The following is a 13,903-nucleotide window of genomic DNA, read 5'->3' as shown; positions in this document are numbered from 1 at the left end:
GATGAAGGCAAAGTGTCCTGCACAGAGGGAACAGCAAAGGCAGGAAACACCTGACTTCCAGGAAAGGGAGGGACATCAGGGCCAGGGGCATATAGCACCAAGACCACAGGGGTCGGCCCTTCTGTAAACTCAAGTGGACTCCACATGCTATATCCTGATGTGCCTAAATTTCAGGCAATTCCAGTTTTGGCCACATTAGCCACATCAACCTTAGGGAAGACAACACACAAAGCTTTGAGATGGAATAGACCAAAAACCCCTGAGAATTGTTTCCGCCATTAAATTATCCTGCAGCAGTTGGAACACTATGGAGAAGGGTTTAATGGAAGAAAGATTTTTTTAAAAAGCAATAAAAGGACCAAACCTTAATATAGCAGCCATTTTAGGTCAATTCTCACAGTATTTAAGAACTGGTATTTTTGTGTGAGTCTCTTCTGCAGAAGGCCAAAGCTTCCAAAGCGGCTGAGATCCTTTATATAGCCAATTCAGATAAGCAGGAGGAGGCCCAGGCATGACAGCACAGTTCACGGACACCAGATACAGGGCTGTACACGGATGCCACTTCTCCTCACTCTCTGCTCACTTGTAAACTCCTACCTATAAAAAATGTAAATATTCACACAGCTATAAAATTGACATGTATAAAGTGGGCCCTGTAGAAGTCACCAGGCATCCAAAAGTGACCAAACTTCCTCTGAGGGAGAAGATGCTATCAGTGCTCTCCCCACAGTGGGCTTTTTCTCCTTTCCTGTTTTTTTTTTTTTTTTTTTTGCTTTTTTTGTTGTTGTTGTTTTGTGTTTGTTTTTGTTCTTTTGTGCTTTTTGTTGTTGTTGTTTTGTTTTTGTTCTTTTGTGCTTTTTGTTGTTGTTGTTTTGTTTTTCTTGCCTCGCAGCTTTTGGTATCTTACTTCCCCGACCAGGGATTGAACCCGGGCCCTCAGCAGTGAAAACGCAGAGTCCTAACCACTGAACTGCCAGGGAATTTCCTCCTTTTGTATTTCTAATTGTTTTTGATTGCCAGCTCTCATCCAGGTAACCCATGTAAACATCCTAGAAACTATAGTCCCAAAATTCCTTTCTTCACTTATATAAATATATATATAAACATAAAAGTAGTAAGAGTCACAATATGTTTGCACTTTAACGATGTGTATTATGTTACACATCATTAAATGCATACATATCAACATGAATGACGAATACAAATAACAAATACAAATAAAAAGTGCAAGTCTATTAGGATAAAAAAGTGTCTTCAACTGAAAGACTGAGGTCCTCAAACACTCAGGACACAGCAGAGCCTTCTTCACTCTCTTCATAGACATACTTTCCCGAGTTCAGTAGGTGGTCCTGAATATTCTGCTTTGCCAATCTTTGCCCCAGCTTTTCCAAGGCGTCCAGCAGGGTGTTGACTGAGGCCTCCCGTCCCTTGTTGCTAACCCAGGTCTCTAGCATTTCATACAAGGCATCCCGAGGGACCCGGACCCCTTCTCTGACCAGAAGGATCTCATTTTGCGTGAGGCCCAACTTCCTCATGAGCGAATCCCAGGAGTCACACGGCACGATGGTTGCAAAGTCATCAAAGAACAGCCTCAGGTCTAAGTTGGGGGAAAGTCACAGAGACAGAGTTGGGACAGGCTTCAGAAAGGGCAGAGGACCCTCAATCAGGCCTAGACCCCAGGGTGGGACCTCAGGAGCTCCCCCTGCTGGTGAACCTGCTGCTCTGCGTCCCTGACATGCTTCCCATCAGCAGAGAATCAGGCCACACTGCATGGGCCTCACCTGTGCCCAAGGCACTGCAGGGAGTCCAGGTCACCAGAGAGTCCTGCCCTAAGGGGGGGATGAGGGCCCACCAGGGAGGGGAGATGGACGTCATGGAGGGAGAAGGCAGTCTGTGGTAGGAGACAGAGGGCGGGACACAGTGGTGCAACAGACCTCAGAGGAGGGCACCTGCCGTTCTCACGACAGTGAGGTCCCCCGGCTGCCACCTCTGCACTGGGGACAGAGCAAGGGCCTGGAGGGAGGAAGGCCTCTGGCCTCACGCCCAGCTCGGCCTCGCTGACTGACACTGTGGCAGAGCTGGATGGGGACAGACTCGGAGCAAGAATTTAACCCATAAAATGGAGCAAACACCACCCACCTCCGGGACTGTACTGGGGGTTCAAGGAGATGTGTGTGAAATGCAGTGCACACCACCGTCCATAGGTACACAAGGTGGGCACCGAACACAAATTTGTATTTTCTAACAGCTACACTGGAAAACGTAAAAAGTAACAAGTAATAACTAATTTTCATAAAATATGGTACTAACTCAATATATTCTAAAAATTTTCTTTTCAACATGTAATCAATATCCAACAAACTGTTAATGAGACATATTACAGTCCCTTTTCCTACCAAGTCTTTGCAATACAGTATCGAGTGATACTACAGCTCTTCAGATCTGGCCACAGGTCGGGTGCTCCACAGCCTCCTGCGGCCAGTGGGTGCCCTGCTGGACGGCACAGCCCCTTAGATGCCTCAGGGTGGGCCAACCTGGCCCTGAGCAGCAAGGGAGGAGGGAGGATGGGGGGGGAGGGAAGGACAGGGAGGTGTTAGGGGACACTGTTAGGGGACAGAGGGGTGCAGGGTGGGGAGAAGAAGAGGGGGCAGAGAGGGAATTAGAGTCCCGATGGTCCAGTGACAAGCCATCGCCTGCTCTGAGTTGCCCTAACAGCTATGGGGACAGCAGTTAGGACACTGTCCCTCCTCCCTCCACTCGTGCTCCACTGCCCGGGGAAAGCACTCACTTTCAGTGGGGTCTGCACCGTTTGCTGGAACCAGCAGCCTTCTTCTCGTGTGAGACCCTTCAGCTCCTGCTGGTTCCTGTAAAACACAGTGGAGAACAGCCTTGGTCTTAATCAGGGATCCTGGGTTCCAGAACTGAGCCCAGCAAACATCGTTCTGAAATTCTGGCATATGCAGCCATAAGTGAAGCAAAAACACAATGTAGGATATTTGAAGGGAGAAGACAAAATAGTCATTATTTGATACACGATTGTATTCTTACAAAACTCTAATGGTTTAGCGAAAATACTTAAATGTGAATGGATGGATGGATGAATGTTAAAAATTGTAGCAGACAATAAATTATATAAAGAATTACGAGTCAGATAAACTCATAAGGTTACAGAACACTTGTAATACAAAGACACAGCCTCAACAAGAAATAGGAGAAATTTGCCAAAGAAAAACACACATCTAGTTGAGGTATTATAAAACCCTTGACTTGAAAATGCTATCTCTCTTCATAAGAAAAATACAGAATATTTAAAAGATCTCAGTTCTTCCTAGATTAATTTATAAATTAAGGTAATACTCAAAAAATCAGCAGCTAAATCGAGTATAAGGAATGAGATGGTAACTCAGAACAATTCAGGGAGTTCCTCATGTCTTATTTATCACAAAATAAATTCCATTTAGCTTTTTTTTTTTTTTAATTTAATTTATTTATTTATTTTTGGCTGTGTTGGGTCTTCATTGCTGCATGCGGGCTTTCTCCAGCTGCTGCGAGCCGGGGCTACTCTTTGTGGTGGTGTGCGGGCTTCTCATTGCGGTGGCTTCTCTTGTTGCGGAGCACAGGCTCTAAGTGTGCGGGCTTCAGTAGTTGTGGCATGCGGGCTCAGTAGTTGTGGCTCATGGGCTCTAGAGCGCAGGCTCAGTAGTGGCGCACGGGCTTAGTTGCTCCACGGCATGTGGGATCTTCCCGGACCAGGGCTCGAACCCATGTCCCCTGCATTGGCAGACGGATTCTTAACCACTGCGCCACCAGGGAAGTCCCTCCATTTATCTTATAAGCTCTATGCTACCAATCACATCATTTAAAAAAAGCCTACCTAAGAAATTAGAGAATTTTATCTTATCTTCTGTTTGATGAAGGACTTTAAAAGCTCTGAGCAATGAAAAATAAATGTATCAATAGATTTAATTACTTAATATATAAAATTCTGCACATTAAAATACTAAACCGAATGAAAAAACACACATGCATGTACTCATGGGCACAAGAACATGTCTGCTTAGAAAGACCCGTAACAGACAAGACAACAATCATGTGAAAATAATCAAAACAAAAAAAATACAAGTTTAAGTCAGTTTTTTGCTTGTTACCAAAAAAGAAATATAATAATGTCATATCAAAACTATTGAAATGATATGACCCCAAACGTCTGTGTGTGTGTGTGTGTGTGTACAGTGAAAAATACGTTAAGAGAGTTTACTTCTACTAGGAAGCCACCCCACAAACATGTCTGTTCATTGAGACAAATACTAATTTTCAAATAGGTTCAACTTAATAATAATTTTGAAATAAATGTGAAATTCCTAACGTGATGAGGAATGGCTTAAAAGCATGTAACAATCACACAGAAAAATATCATGTAGCTTTAATTCCATCACTGAACAATCATGGGAGTGACCACTCTGGCTATTCTAGACACCAGGACAGCTGATAAGTAGCATAAGAGCTGCCAGTCGACCATAGCAGGGGGCGGGCTCCCTTCCCCTCCATGACCCTGATCTCCCTCCATCACCACTTCCCCACGGGACTGGAGACCTGACCAGCATCGGCCTTTCCCTGTTTCTACCGCAGGCCTGGGCAAGCAGAAGGGCCAGGGCACCACACTCACCAGCAGACACTTTGCTTCCCCCTGGGACTGGGCCGTGACATCTGTCGGCTTCACCTGCTCTTCTACCTCCTGCTCAGGGACCAGATCAATCAGCGAATCTCTGTTGATCAGCATATTGTTGTGGGCATTGTCCAGAGCCCCAGGACCTCTTAAGGGATGTGAGCGCCAGAAGAGGACCTTGGGAAGGCAAAGAACTGACTCAGGAGTCCATACCCACAGATCCGTGTAGTGTCTGCGGGGGACATTGCGGTTTGGCCTCCCCACCTACTCCCATGCTGTGCCCCCCAGGTGGGCACAGACTCAGCACATCCAGGGCCCTGCTGATGGCACCAGGACCCTAGTGCTGTGCTAAGGGGGGTTCAGCACCCCTTCCTGACACCATCCATGCCCCAGGGTGCATCAGGGTTATGGGGTGAGGGCGCCTCACAAGCAGTAAGAGGGACACGGTTAGCACTGCCAACCAGCCTTAGGGCTGCTCTCAACAGGCCAGTTGCTCTCCTACTGTCAGCCCAGAGCTCCTAGGCCACTTGAGAGAGCCAGGGACAACAGTATAGGACAAACTGGGGACCGTGTCCACCCAGGGCCAAGCAGTTACTGAGGGCCTGATGCCACCAGGTCCTGGAGAAACCAACTCACTTTGTCCACGTACTTAGGGTCCACACCACGACCTAGAAGAGAAGAAGCATCCACCTGAGCAGTGCAGAGGGCCCTCTTGCAGCACCTCCCTCCCCAGGGACAGTGCCAGGGACGGGGTGTGGGCTGGGGGCTCAGACACTGAACAAGGAGCCCCGGGGCCTGGTGACAGGGAGCGGGCCATTCCAAGTCTGGAGAACCCTCGGGGAGGGAGAAGAGAAGGGGGGAAATGAAATAAAATGAAACCCATGTAAAATCTCTGTGGGGTTCTGCTGAACGACCCTCTCCTCCTGACTCTTGTCACCCAGTCAAGGCGCTGACCACCTCTCTGCCCCGGCTGGGGGTCCTGAAGACAGTAAGAACTGACCCTGCCCCCCGCTGCACCAGACTTGGCCAGGGGGGAGAGGCGACCGTCAGCTGAGATGGGGGACGGATGTGATCCCGGCTTCGTAGGAGCAGGTGAGGTGGGAGGTGGAGGGGGATCCCGGGGAACAAGATCAGAGCCGGGCCAGGAGGAACCGGAGGAGTGGGGAGACGGAGGGGGGCCAGCGCCTCCCCCTTCCCTCCCAGAACCTCACTTCGAATGAAGAACCGCCAGCAAACATATGCGATCAGCAACAGCAGCAGGACACCGGCAGCTACCATTGCGATCACCAGCTGTGAAGCGCCTGAGGAGGGAGAGGGAGTGGTGGGCAGTCTCCGGCTCATGGTCACTGTCTTTCCAGGAACCAGGGCCTCCCCACTGGCCTGGGTACCTGATTTTCGGTCCACACATTTGAGGTCACTGAAGGGGCTACAGGGCGTGTCCACGACCATCCCATCAGGGCACCTGGGTACAGACACAGGGAGGACATGGAGGGGATCCGTCAGGGAAAGCTGGCCGGATGAGGAGAAAGAGGGAACAATCTCTCACCCAGTGTTCCCTGACAAGACAGTGGAGGAAGGACGGGCTCCTACTGTCTGCAGGGCTGGGTCCCTTCAGTCCCCCTTGTTGGGGGAGAAGGATCTGGGCTTGTGCACTCCAGCCCCCAGGGCTCCTGCTGAGTGTTCAGAGCTGCCCCTTAAGGAGCTGGGCCTTCTCTGCAAGGCCTGCACTGGCTTCCCTGGGCTGCAGGGGAAGCCCGAGTGAGGGGGCATCTCATCCAAGTCAAGGGTCAGAAGGGTTTGGGCACAAGCCAAGCCTCATCCTCCAGTCAAGCTTTAATACAAGGACCCTCTTGTCCTCCACCTGTTGACTCTTCCGACCAATCACAGCCAGCACTGGAGCATCAGAGAAGAGCTAATTACTATTGGCCCCTAAATCCCCAAATAGGAAAGATTCAGATCTTATTGGGGAACAAGGGCTGGATGTGAGGCCAGCTGAGTTGGCTCGGGTTTTATGGGCAGCTTGAAGGAGCACACATATGGCCTCATTATGACTTTTGTCTGGGGTAGACACTTGCCTTTCTAGGCTCCTTCTGAGGAGGTGTGGGAAGGGGGCCCTGGGGAAGGACACACAGAGGCATGAGGAGGGGCTGCTGCATGCTCAGGAGACCCCACAGGCACAGGGGAGCCCTGAGGAGGTAGGAGGGGCTGCATGGAAACCGGAGAAAGGGGTACAAGGACACTGGGGGGTCTCTGTGGGTTGGGAGCCCCCTAGGCTCCCATGTCTCACCGGGTGCTGCACTTGTAGCAGAATTCAGGTGCATCTTCTCTACGGAAAGTGCCAGGTTTGCACTGACACTCAGTGTCCTTGGTTGAGGTGCACGGACTTTTCTCTTCTTCCCCTGGAGACCAAAGATAAGGTTTTGGGGGTGTGTTTCCCTCACGTGTCTCTCAACCATTCTTCACCACCCAGATCCCCACCCACTCAGTTCTACTCAGTTCAGGAAGTAATTTGGGGGCCATTTTCTGCAGCAACACACACAGACCATCCAAAGGACAGCCACTGTTCACGTGTCACCAATAGAGGCATATAAAAGGGACCATGCGTCATTACAGATTACATCAGGATTGGGAAGAAAAAGGTTTTAGATCACAAATCAGGAGCAAGAGCCGGGGTGGGGGGGGCGGGGTGTAATATGAGACACTCTGGATGGAGAGGAACGCTTGGGTGACTTCCCAACACCTGGCCCTGCTGGTCATGAAGGCTGAGAGAGGCTGAGATCCCGGAGCAGAAGTCACAGGGCTCACAGGGGCCTGGCCCAGAACCAGACTCGCCACACAGCTCAAACCCAGCCCTGTCCCACTCACCCAGGCCTCCCATGCTGTCACTAACCAGCCCCTCCGTCAAGGGACACATTACTCCCCTCCTTCCAACTGATGTTCTGAAAGACTTCCCTACCAGGTGGCATATGTAATACAAATAATTTCTGTTTTCATTTATTTTACTGACCTAAGACAGGGTAGAATGAAGACCTAGCTGGGCTGGAAATCAGGTTTCTGACTCCCCGTTCCATTCAAATCCCATCTCATCACCCAACTGTAGGCATGGGAACATGTTCTGTACCTGATTTGCAAGTCCTACAGGGTAAGCAAGAAGGGAGGGTGTTTGAATGACTGGTGTAATCCACCTTATCCGTGCACGGTGTACAATCTCCACTGGCTTCCTCCATATGGAACCCTGGGAAGGAAGGGAAAAGCTGGTGAGTAAGTCCCCACAGGATTCCCAGAGGCTGGCAGTGTGGACAGGGCTGCCTCTTTCGGCCATCAGTGGAATCCACACGGGGAACTCTCCTTGACCTGGCTTTAATCTTTTGATTCTACATCTACCACACACCTTAGACCAGTACTGCCAACAGGAGTATATTACTAGCCACACATAAAAGTCACATTCATAGTTGGCACACTAAAGAGTAAAAAGAAAGGGCTTCCCTGGTGGCGCAGTGGTTGAGAATCTGCCTGCCAATGCAGGGGACACGGGTTCGAGCCCTGGTCTGGGAAGATCCCACATGCCGCGGAGCAACTAGGCCCGTGAGCCACAACTACTGAGCCTGCGCGTCTGGAGCCTGTGCTCCGCAACAAGAGAGGCCGCGATAGTGAGAGGCCCGTGCACCACGATGAAGAGTGGCCCCCGCTTGCCGCAACTAGAGAAAGCCCTCGTACAGAGACGAAGACCCAACATAGCCAAAAAAAAAAAAAAAATCCAAGTCACTTGTATATTAAAAAAAAAAAAGAGTAAAAAGAAAGAGGCAATATCCAACATAGTATCATTTCAACATGTATCAATATAAAACAGTGAGATTTTTACTTACTTTAATACCTCATTAAAAAAATAAAACTCATGCTCCCTTCACAGTGTTCAGGGTCTGTGGCCTCCTCCCACCTGTCCCGGTGACCTCTCCACCTTCCACTCACCCCAGCTGCCCCCTAGCTTTGCTCAAACAAGCCCAGCCCTGCCCCTTGGGGTGACAGTTCCCGGGGGCCCCCTCAGGAGCTCTACCTGGCTCTCTGCACCAAAGTCACCATCCCCAGGAGGCCTCACCAACCCCGACTCTGTCCCACCCATCACTCAATTATCCTCACGGTTGCTATCTCATCTCTCTGACTGTCACGTTTGTCCATCTGCCTGGGTACCATCCTAGGAGGAGGGTTCCAGGAGGGCGGGGGCCTCGTGCCCTCCACTGGCGCAGCGCCTGGCACATGGAAGACTTCCAGTAAATGCCTGCGGAATAAGAACCAGGAACTGCAGGAATCAGAAGACCAGAAGGACTTGGAGACAAGGGTGGGGTAAGGGCTGGAGATCAGTCTTAGAATGTACCTGGTGGACACAACTTCTTTGAGAGGCTGCGTTTCCATCTCTGCGGGGCAGCTAATTGCTGGTGAAATTTTTCCTGCCTTATGGGCACGGCTGAAGCAGCCGCAGTCTGTGGAGACAAAGCAGGGACGGGCATGAGTGGCTTCCAGACTCTCATCCCTCCCAGGATGCATCCCACAGTCCCTTGACCACAGCCTGCAAAACGAAACAGAACTGGGGCCTTTCTTACAGCTATAAACTCTCATTCTTTTCATGTCTGTCCTCTGGCCTTTTGTGCTACCAAGTAACTTACACTTAAATTTTTTTCCTGGTATTCCTTTCTCTTATAATAAAATAAAATATGTTTATTCCGGAAAGTATGGGCAAGGAAAAATTTTTTAAAAGAATACAGAAACCACAGGGATCCCCTCAGTTAGAGAAAACATCCATTATTTTGTGTCTTTACTTCTTCTATTTGACCATATGTGTAATACTCTCAGGCTCTCTCTCTTTCTTTCTCCCATGCGCGTACGTGCACGCACACACACATTTTCACAAATGAGTCTTATACTATGCACACACTTTTTCAAAAGCAGGATACAGAATCACAGTTGAGTCATGAACTTTTGGCTTTAACCGGACAAGCTGTCCTGGAAAGGAAGCTGTTAGAGTTCCACATAATGAGTCACACAGAGGAAGAAGAAACAGCAATACAGGGTTTTGAAATGAGTCTCCGTGCTAACAATGACACAACGGGGCCAGTCGAAAAAATCTGAATGGAGTCTGCGGATCTGGTGAGGATTAACGTGTTGATGTTAGTGTTCTGATGCTGAAGGCTGTGCTGTAGTTTTGGGGGAGAATGTCCTCATTTGTAGGAAATATACATTCAAGTATTCGGTCATGGGATCTAGCATGTCAGCAGCTATTTTTCACATGGTACAGGAAAAAGGGGGGGGGGGGTTTGTATAGTCTTTGCAACTTTGCTTTAACCTGGGAGTGACAAAAGAGAAAGTGAAATTAAGGGAAAAAAAAAGAAAGAAAGAAAAACAAAGTTACGATGGAAACAGCTTATGTTGAGCCCAGTTCAACTGCCTGGATCTAAACAACATAAAATGCAGCTCTCTTCCACAGAAAAGCCTGTCAAGCATTTGGGGACAGCTAAGCCTACATATGTCCTCTAAGTCGTCCCTTCCCCAGGCTGGGCCTCCTCCGAGTCCCCACAGGTTGGTAGAATCTCCTTTCCCTGCCTTCACAGTCCTATTCCCCCCTCTCTTTCCTGGTTCTCCTCTCACAGGCTCTCTCCCTCAATGTTTTATTATGAACATTTTCATGCATCCAACAAAGTTTAAAGATCTGTACGGTAAACTCTCATATACTCACCACCTAGATTCTGTAACTAATATTTTGCTATGTATGCCTTATCACATATTTCTTTCTTTTTTTAAATTAATTTATTTAATTTTTATTTATTTTTGGCTGCGTTGGGTCTTCATTGCTGCACGCGGGCTTTCTCTAGTTGTGACTCGCGGGCTCTAGAGCGCAGGCTCAGTAGTTGTGGCGCACGGGCTTAGCTGCTCCACGGCTTGTGGGATCTTCCCGGACCAGGGCTTGAACCCGTGTCCCCTGCATTGGCAGGCAGATTCTTAACCACTGCTCCACCAGGGAAGCCCCATATTTCTTTCTTTATCCATCCCTCTGTCCATTCTCCTAAGTGTCTTATTTTTATGATGAAATTCACATGTCTGCAACTCAATACTTCAGCATTATGTCAGTAACTTGAGCTCCATATTTCTTTACAGTTTTTTTCCAGTGTTAAGATTTACAAAGAAGGAAATGCACAATTCTTAAGGGTACCATTCAAATGGTTTTTTAAAACGCATACACTTGGGAAACCCAGACCCTCTATCTAGATCCCGGAAATTAGCATTACTACAGAACATTCCTTCACACCCCTTTCTAGGTTATCCTAATCTCCTATGTGACTCCAAGAGGAAGTGGCCTTCATCAGATGGAGGAAGGTCTCTTCTGCCCTGATATAATGAGAGGTTTTATCATGACAGGGAGGTTAAGTGTTGTCGAATGCTTTTTCTGCATCTGTTAAGCTGTTCATATAGATTTTCTCCTTCATGGTGTTAGCATAGTGAAAAACACTGATTCATTTTCAGATGTTATTCCTGTGATTAACCCCACTTGGTCATGGCATGTTTTCTTCTTTAAAAATTCCTGAATTTAGTTTACTATTTGTTTTGTTAAGGAATTTTGCCTCTGTTTTTAGGAAGGATATTGAAAGGTATTAATATTTTTCTTCCTTTCAAATGTTTTTGTCAGGTTTCACTATTAAGGTTATGCTGGGCTTAGAAACTACTGAAGAACTTTTAAGTTGTCTGAAAGAATTTGTGTAAGATTTTTGTCAGTTCTTTTACTGTTTGTATTTTTGCCCCCCCCCCCCGCCCCAACTGCTGCCTGGTCTCCTGGTCATCCACCCCCAGTCTCAGAAATCTCATGGATCCTTGAAAATCTCTACTGGCACCGAGGAATCAAAACCACAGCACTGTGGTGCCCCATTTTTACTTCTTAGACTAGCAAAGAATTAACGTGTGGTTTAGTGTGGCAAAGGTGTAGGGAAACAGGCACACTTGTGGACTCTTGGTGTGAGGTAAAATGGTCCAGCCTTCTTCTGGAGGCCAGTTTATCCTTATCTAAACAAAAGTGTAAAATTATCTAACCTGCTGACAGCAATTCTACTTCTAAGGAGTTACCTAACAGACAATGCACATGGCTACACGGATACTTGACAGTGCCTACAGGCACCCAGAGCCATTCATCAGGCAGTGTTCAACATGAGTCCTACCTATGACAAACTGATATTTTAAAAACTAATTCTATATTTTTTTGTGAATACAAAACGTTATTTCTTTTCTCATTTTTAGTACTAATTTGTACAATGAAAAGTACACATTTTCATGATTCCTGTAACCTTGTTAGGCCCTTAACTTTTTTTTTTTTCCTGTGAACATATAAGAAACTTCGAAAAGAGCCTTAAACAACCTGAGAAAGCAGTGGAAGTAGGCACATTTTTTTCCATAGTGAGTTTCTTTAGGATGCACACCGATAGTGGTAAATCACACCCAGAGCCTCTAGCTCGCCTCCTAAAGAAGTGGTGAGAATCTGGTCCCAATGGTGAGTTGATTGATAGTTTCTACACAGCACCCACAAATTGCAACAAACAGGAAGCAACGTTAAAGGTTGCTCCCCTTTCAGGGAAAAGGAAATTCAAAGGTGCTTAAGGCAGTGGTAGGGGAAGGCGGGGGCCTACACGGTTAATCGATTTACAAAGGACACGTTTCAAAAGTTAAACGTGGTCTTCCTTGGTGGCGCAGTGCTTGGGAGTCCGCCTGCCAATGCGGGGGACGCGGGTTCGAGCCCTGGTCCGGGAGGATCCCACATGCCGCGGAGCAACGAAGCCCGTGCGCCACAACTACTGAGCCTGTGCTCTAGAGCCCGCGAGCCACAGCTACTGAGCCCACGTGCCACAACTACTGAAGCCCGCGGGCCTGGAGCCCGTGCTCCGCAACAAGAGAAGCCACCGCAATGAGATCCCCGCTCACCGCGGAGGAGGGTGGCCCCCGCTCGCCGCAACTAGAGAGGGCCCGCGCCCAGCGGCAAAGACCCAACACAGACAAAAAAATAAATAGATAAAATAAATAAATTTTAAAAAAAAGTTAAACGTAGTGCAAAATAAAAAGAGAGAGAGAGAGAGAGAAAGTTAGAAAGAGTGAGGAGGATCGGAGGAAGGAAAGGGGAAGAGAAAGAAAAGGCGATCTGTCTGTCACTCGCTGATGCTCGCCTGGGACCAATCTGGAGGCCAGACCCTCCAAGGACCCGGAGGCGGAGAGCGGGCTCTTCTCCTTCGGGGCCGCAGGTAGATGCTGCCAGCCCCGGATCCGCACCCCGCCACCCTCTCACCCCCTGTACTTGGACTTCGCCAGGGAGGGTCCTGCCGGGACATGCCCAGCCGTGTCCCGCCCCCCTCCCCCCCGTCCTTTCCCGGCCACGGAGCGCGCCATCTGGCGGGACTCCCGGCGGGGACTCACCGACAGAAGGACACCCGGGACGACGAAGATGAGAACCAAGGCGCCCCGCAGCCGAGGCCTGGGACCGGGGGCGCGCCCTGCCCGGGTGCTCGAGGCGGCCTGTGTGCTCTGTCCCCGCTGCCCCGTGCAGCCGCGGGGAGCTCGCTCTCCAGGTCGCCGCGGAGTGACAGCCGGCAGAGCCATCAGGAATTAAAGTGTGCTTCGTGGGGCGCGGGATCGTCCCTGCCGCCTGCGCGGTGCGCGGGGCAGGGCTCTACGGTCTAATGGCTCAGCCAGACCCTAGCTTTATACCCTGTCCTGGGGTTGCGCCATCCGCGGGGGCGAATGAGCTACGCCTTCCGTCGAGTTGACGTAAACATTCACCACTTCTAGCCAATCGCGTGTGGCTCAGGAGACGAGCCCAGCGACCTGGAGGGCACCTCTGTTTCAAAGAGGAAACTGCCTGCTTTGGCGGCTGATGCCCGGGGATGCGGTTTTTCATCAAGGGTCCGGTCTGTGCCTTTGGGAGGTGGGGACAGGGCACCTCCCACATGCTCTGTTGTGATCCGGGCTGTGAGATTCAGAATCTGCGTTCAAGTGGGGTCCTGACCCTGCCCCTTTGCAGGCCAAATGCCCCACCCGTTCATAAACCCTGAACCACCTGTCTTCTGACTACCGCCTTCTGCCCACTCTCAGCTTCTGCTCCTCCCCGCCCCCCCTCCATTGACCAGGGCCCCAAGGAGGCCAGAGAACAGGGACTCCCAAGAAGGAGACCCCCCGAGAGTCTGCGGAGCGCCTCCAGCCCCACTTGGCACA

At 49.5% G+C, this 13,903-nt stretch overlaps 1 protein-coding gene across 3 annotated transcripts; it reads right to left on the bottom strand.

The window, feature by feature from the left end:
- Nucleotides 1–787: 787 nt before the first annotated feature.
- On the bottom strand, nucleotides 788–13,425 carry LOC103003908 (tumor necrosis factor receptor superfamily member 10A-like). 3 transcript variants are annotated; one of them, XM_028162998.2, is made up of 10 exons: nucleotides 13,109–13,421; nucleotides 9,039–9,144; nucleotides 7,788–7,901; nucleotides 6,954–7,065; nucleotides 6,055–6,128; nucleotides 5,878–5,967; nucleotides 5,303–5,334; nucleotides 4,667–4,843; nucleotides 2,789–2,864; nucleotides 788–1,597 (listed from the first exon to the last, which is right to left on the bottom strand). In XM_028162998.2, the coding sequence occupies exons 1-10, from the start codon at nucleotides 13,289–13,291 to the stop codon at nucleotides 1,284–1,286; spliced, it is 1,278 nt and encodes a 425-aa protein (XP_028018799.2). In that variant the 5' UTR covers nucleotides 13,292–13,421; the 3' UTR covers nucleotides 788–1,283. The 3 variants fall into 3 exon arrangements, with proteins under 3 accessions (XP_028018799.2, XP_057403710.1, XP_057403712.1); XM_057547727.1 differs by having other exon boundaries at nucleotides 5,878–6,128; nucleotides 13,109–13,423; XM_057547729.1 differs by lacking the exons at nucleotides 788–1,597; nucleotides 2,789–2,864 and adding an exon at nucleotides 2,889–3,771 and having other exon boundaries at nucleotides 5,878–6,128; nucleotides 13,109–13,425.
- Nucleotides 13,426–13,903: the final 478 nt, after the last annotated feature.

This window comes from Balaenoptera acutorostrata, chromosome 6, assembly GCF_949987535.1.
Source record: "Balaenoptera acutorostrata chromosome 6, mBalAcu1.1, whole genome shotgun sequence".
NCBI lineage: Eukaryota > Metazoa > Chordata > Mammalia > Artiodactyla > Balaenopteridae > Balaenoptera > Balaenoptera acutorostrata.
This window is presented reverse-complemented; position numbering and strand designations above follow the sequence as displayed.

Bases quoted from the DNA above. Each gene is read 5' to 3' on its own strand.
- LOC103003908 (XM_057547727.1), bottom strand. From the start codon at position 13,291: ATGGCTCTGCCGGCTGTCACTCCGCGGCGACCTGGAGAGCGAGCTCCC. The intron at 7,902-9,038 runs GTACATTCTAAG...CTTCCTTCCCAG, and splicing joins AAAGAAGTTGTGTCCACCAG to GGTTCCATATGGAGGAAGCC. The intron at 7,066-7,787 runs GTACAGAACATG...TTTGGTCTCCAG, and splicing joins CTGTAGGACTTGCAAATCAG to GGGAAGAAGAGAAAAGTCCG.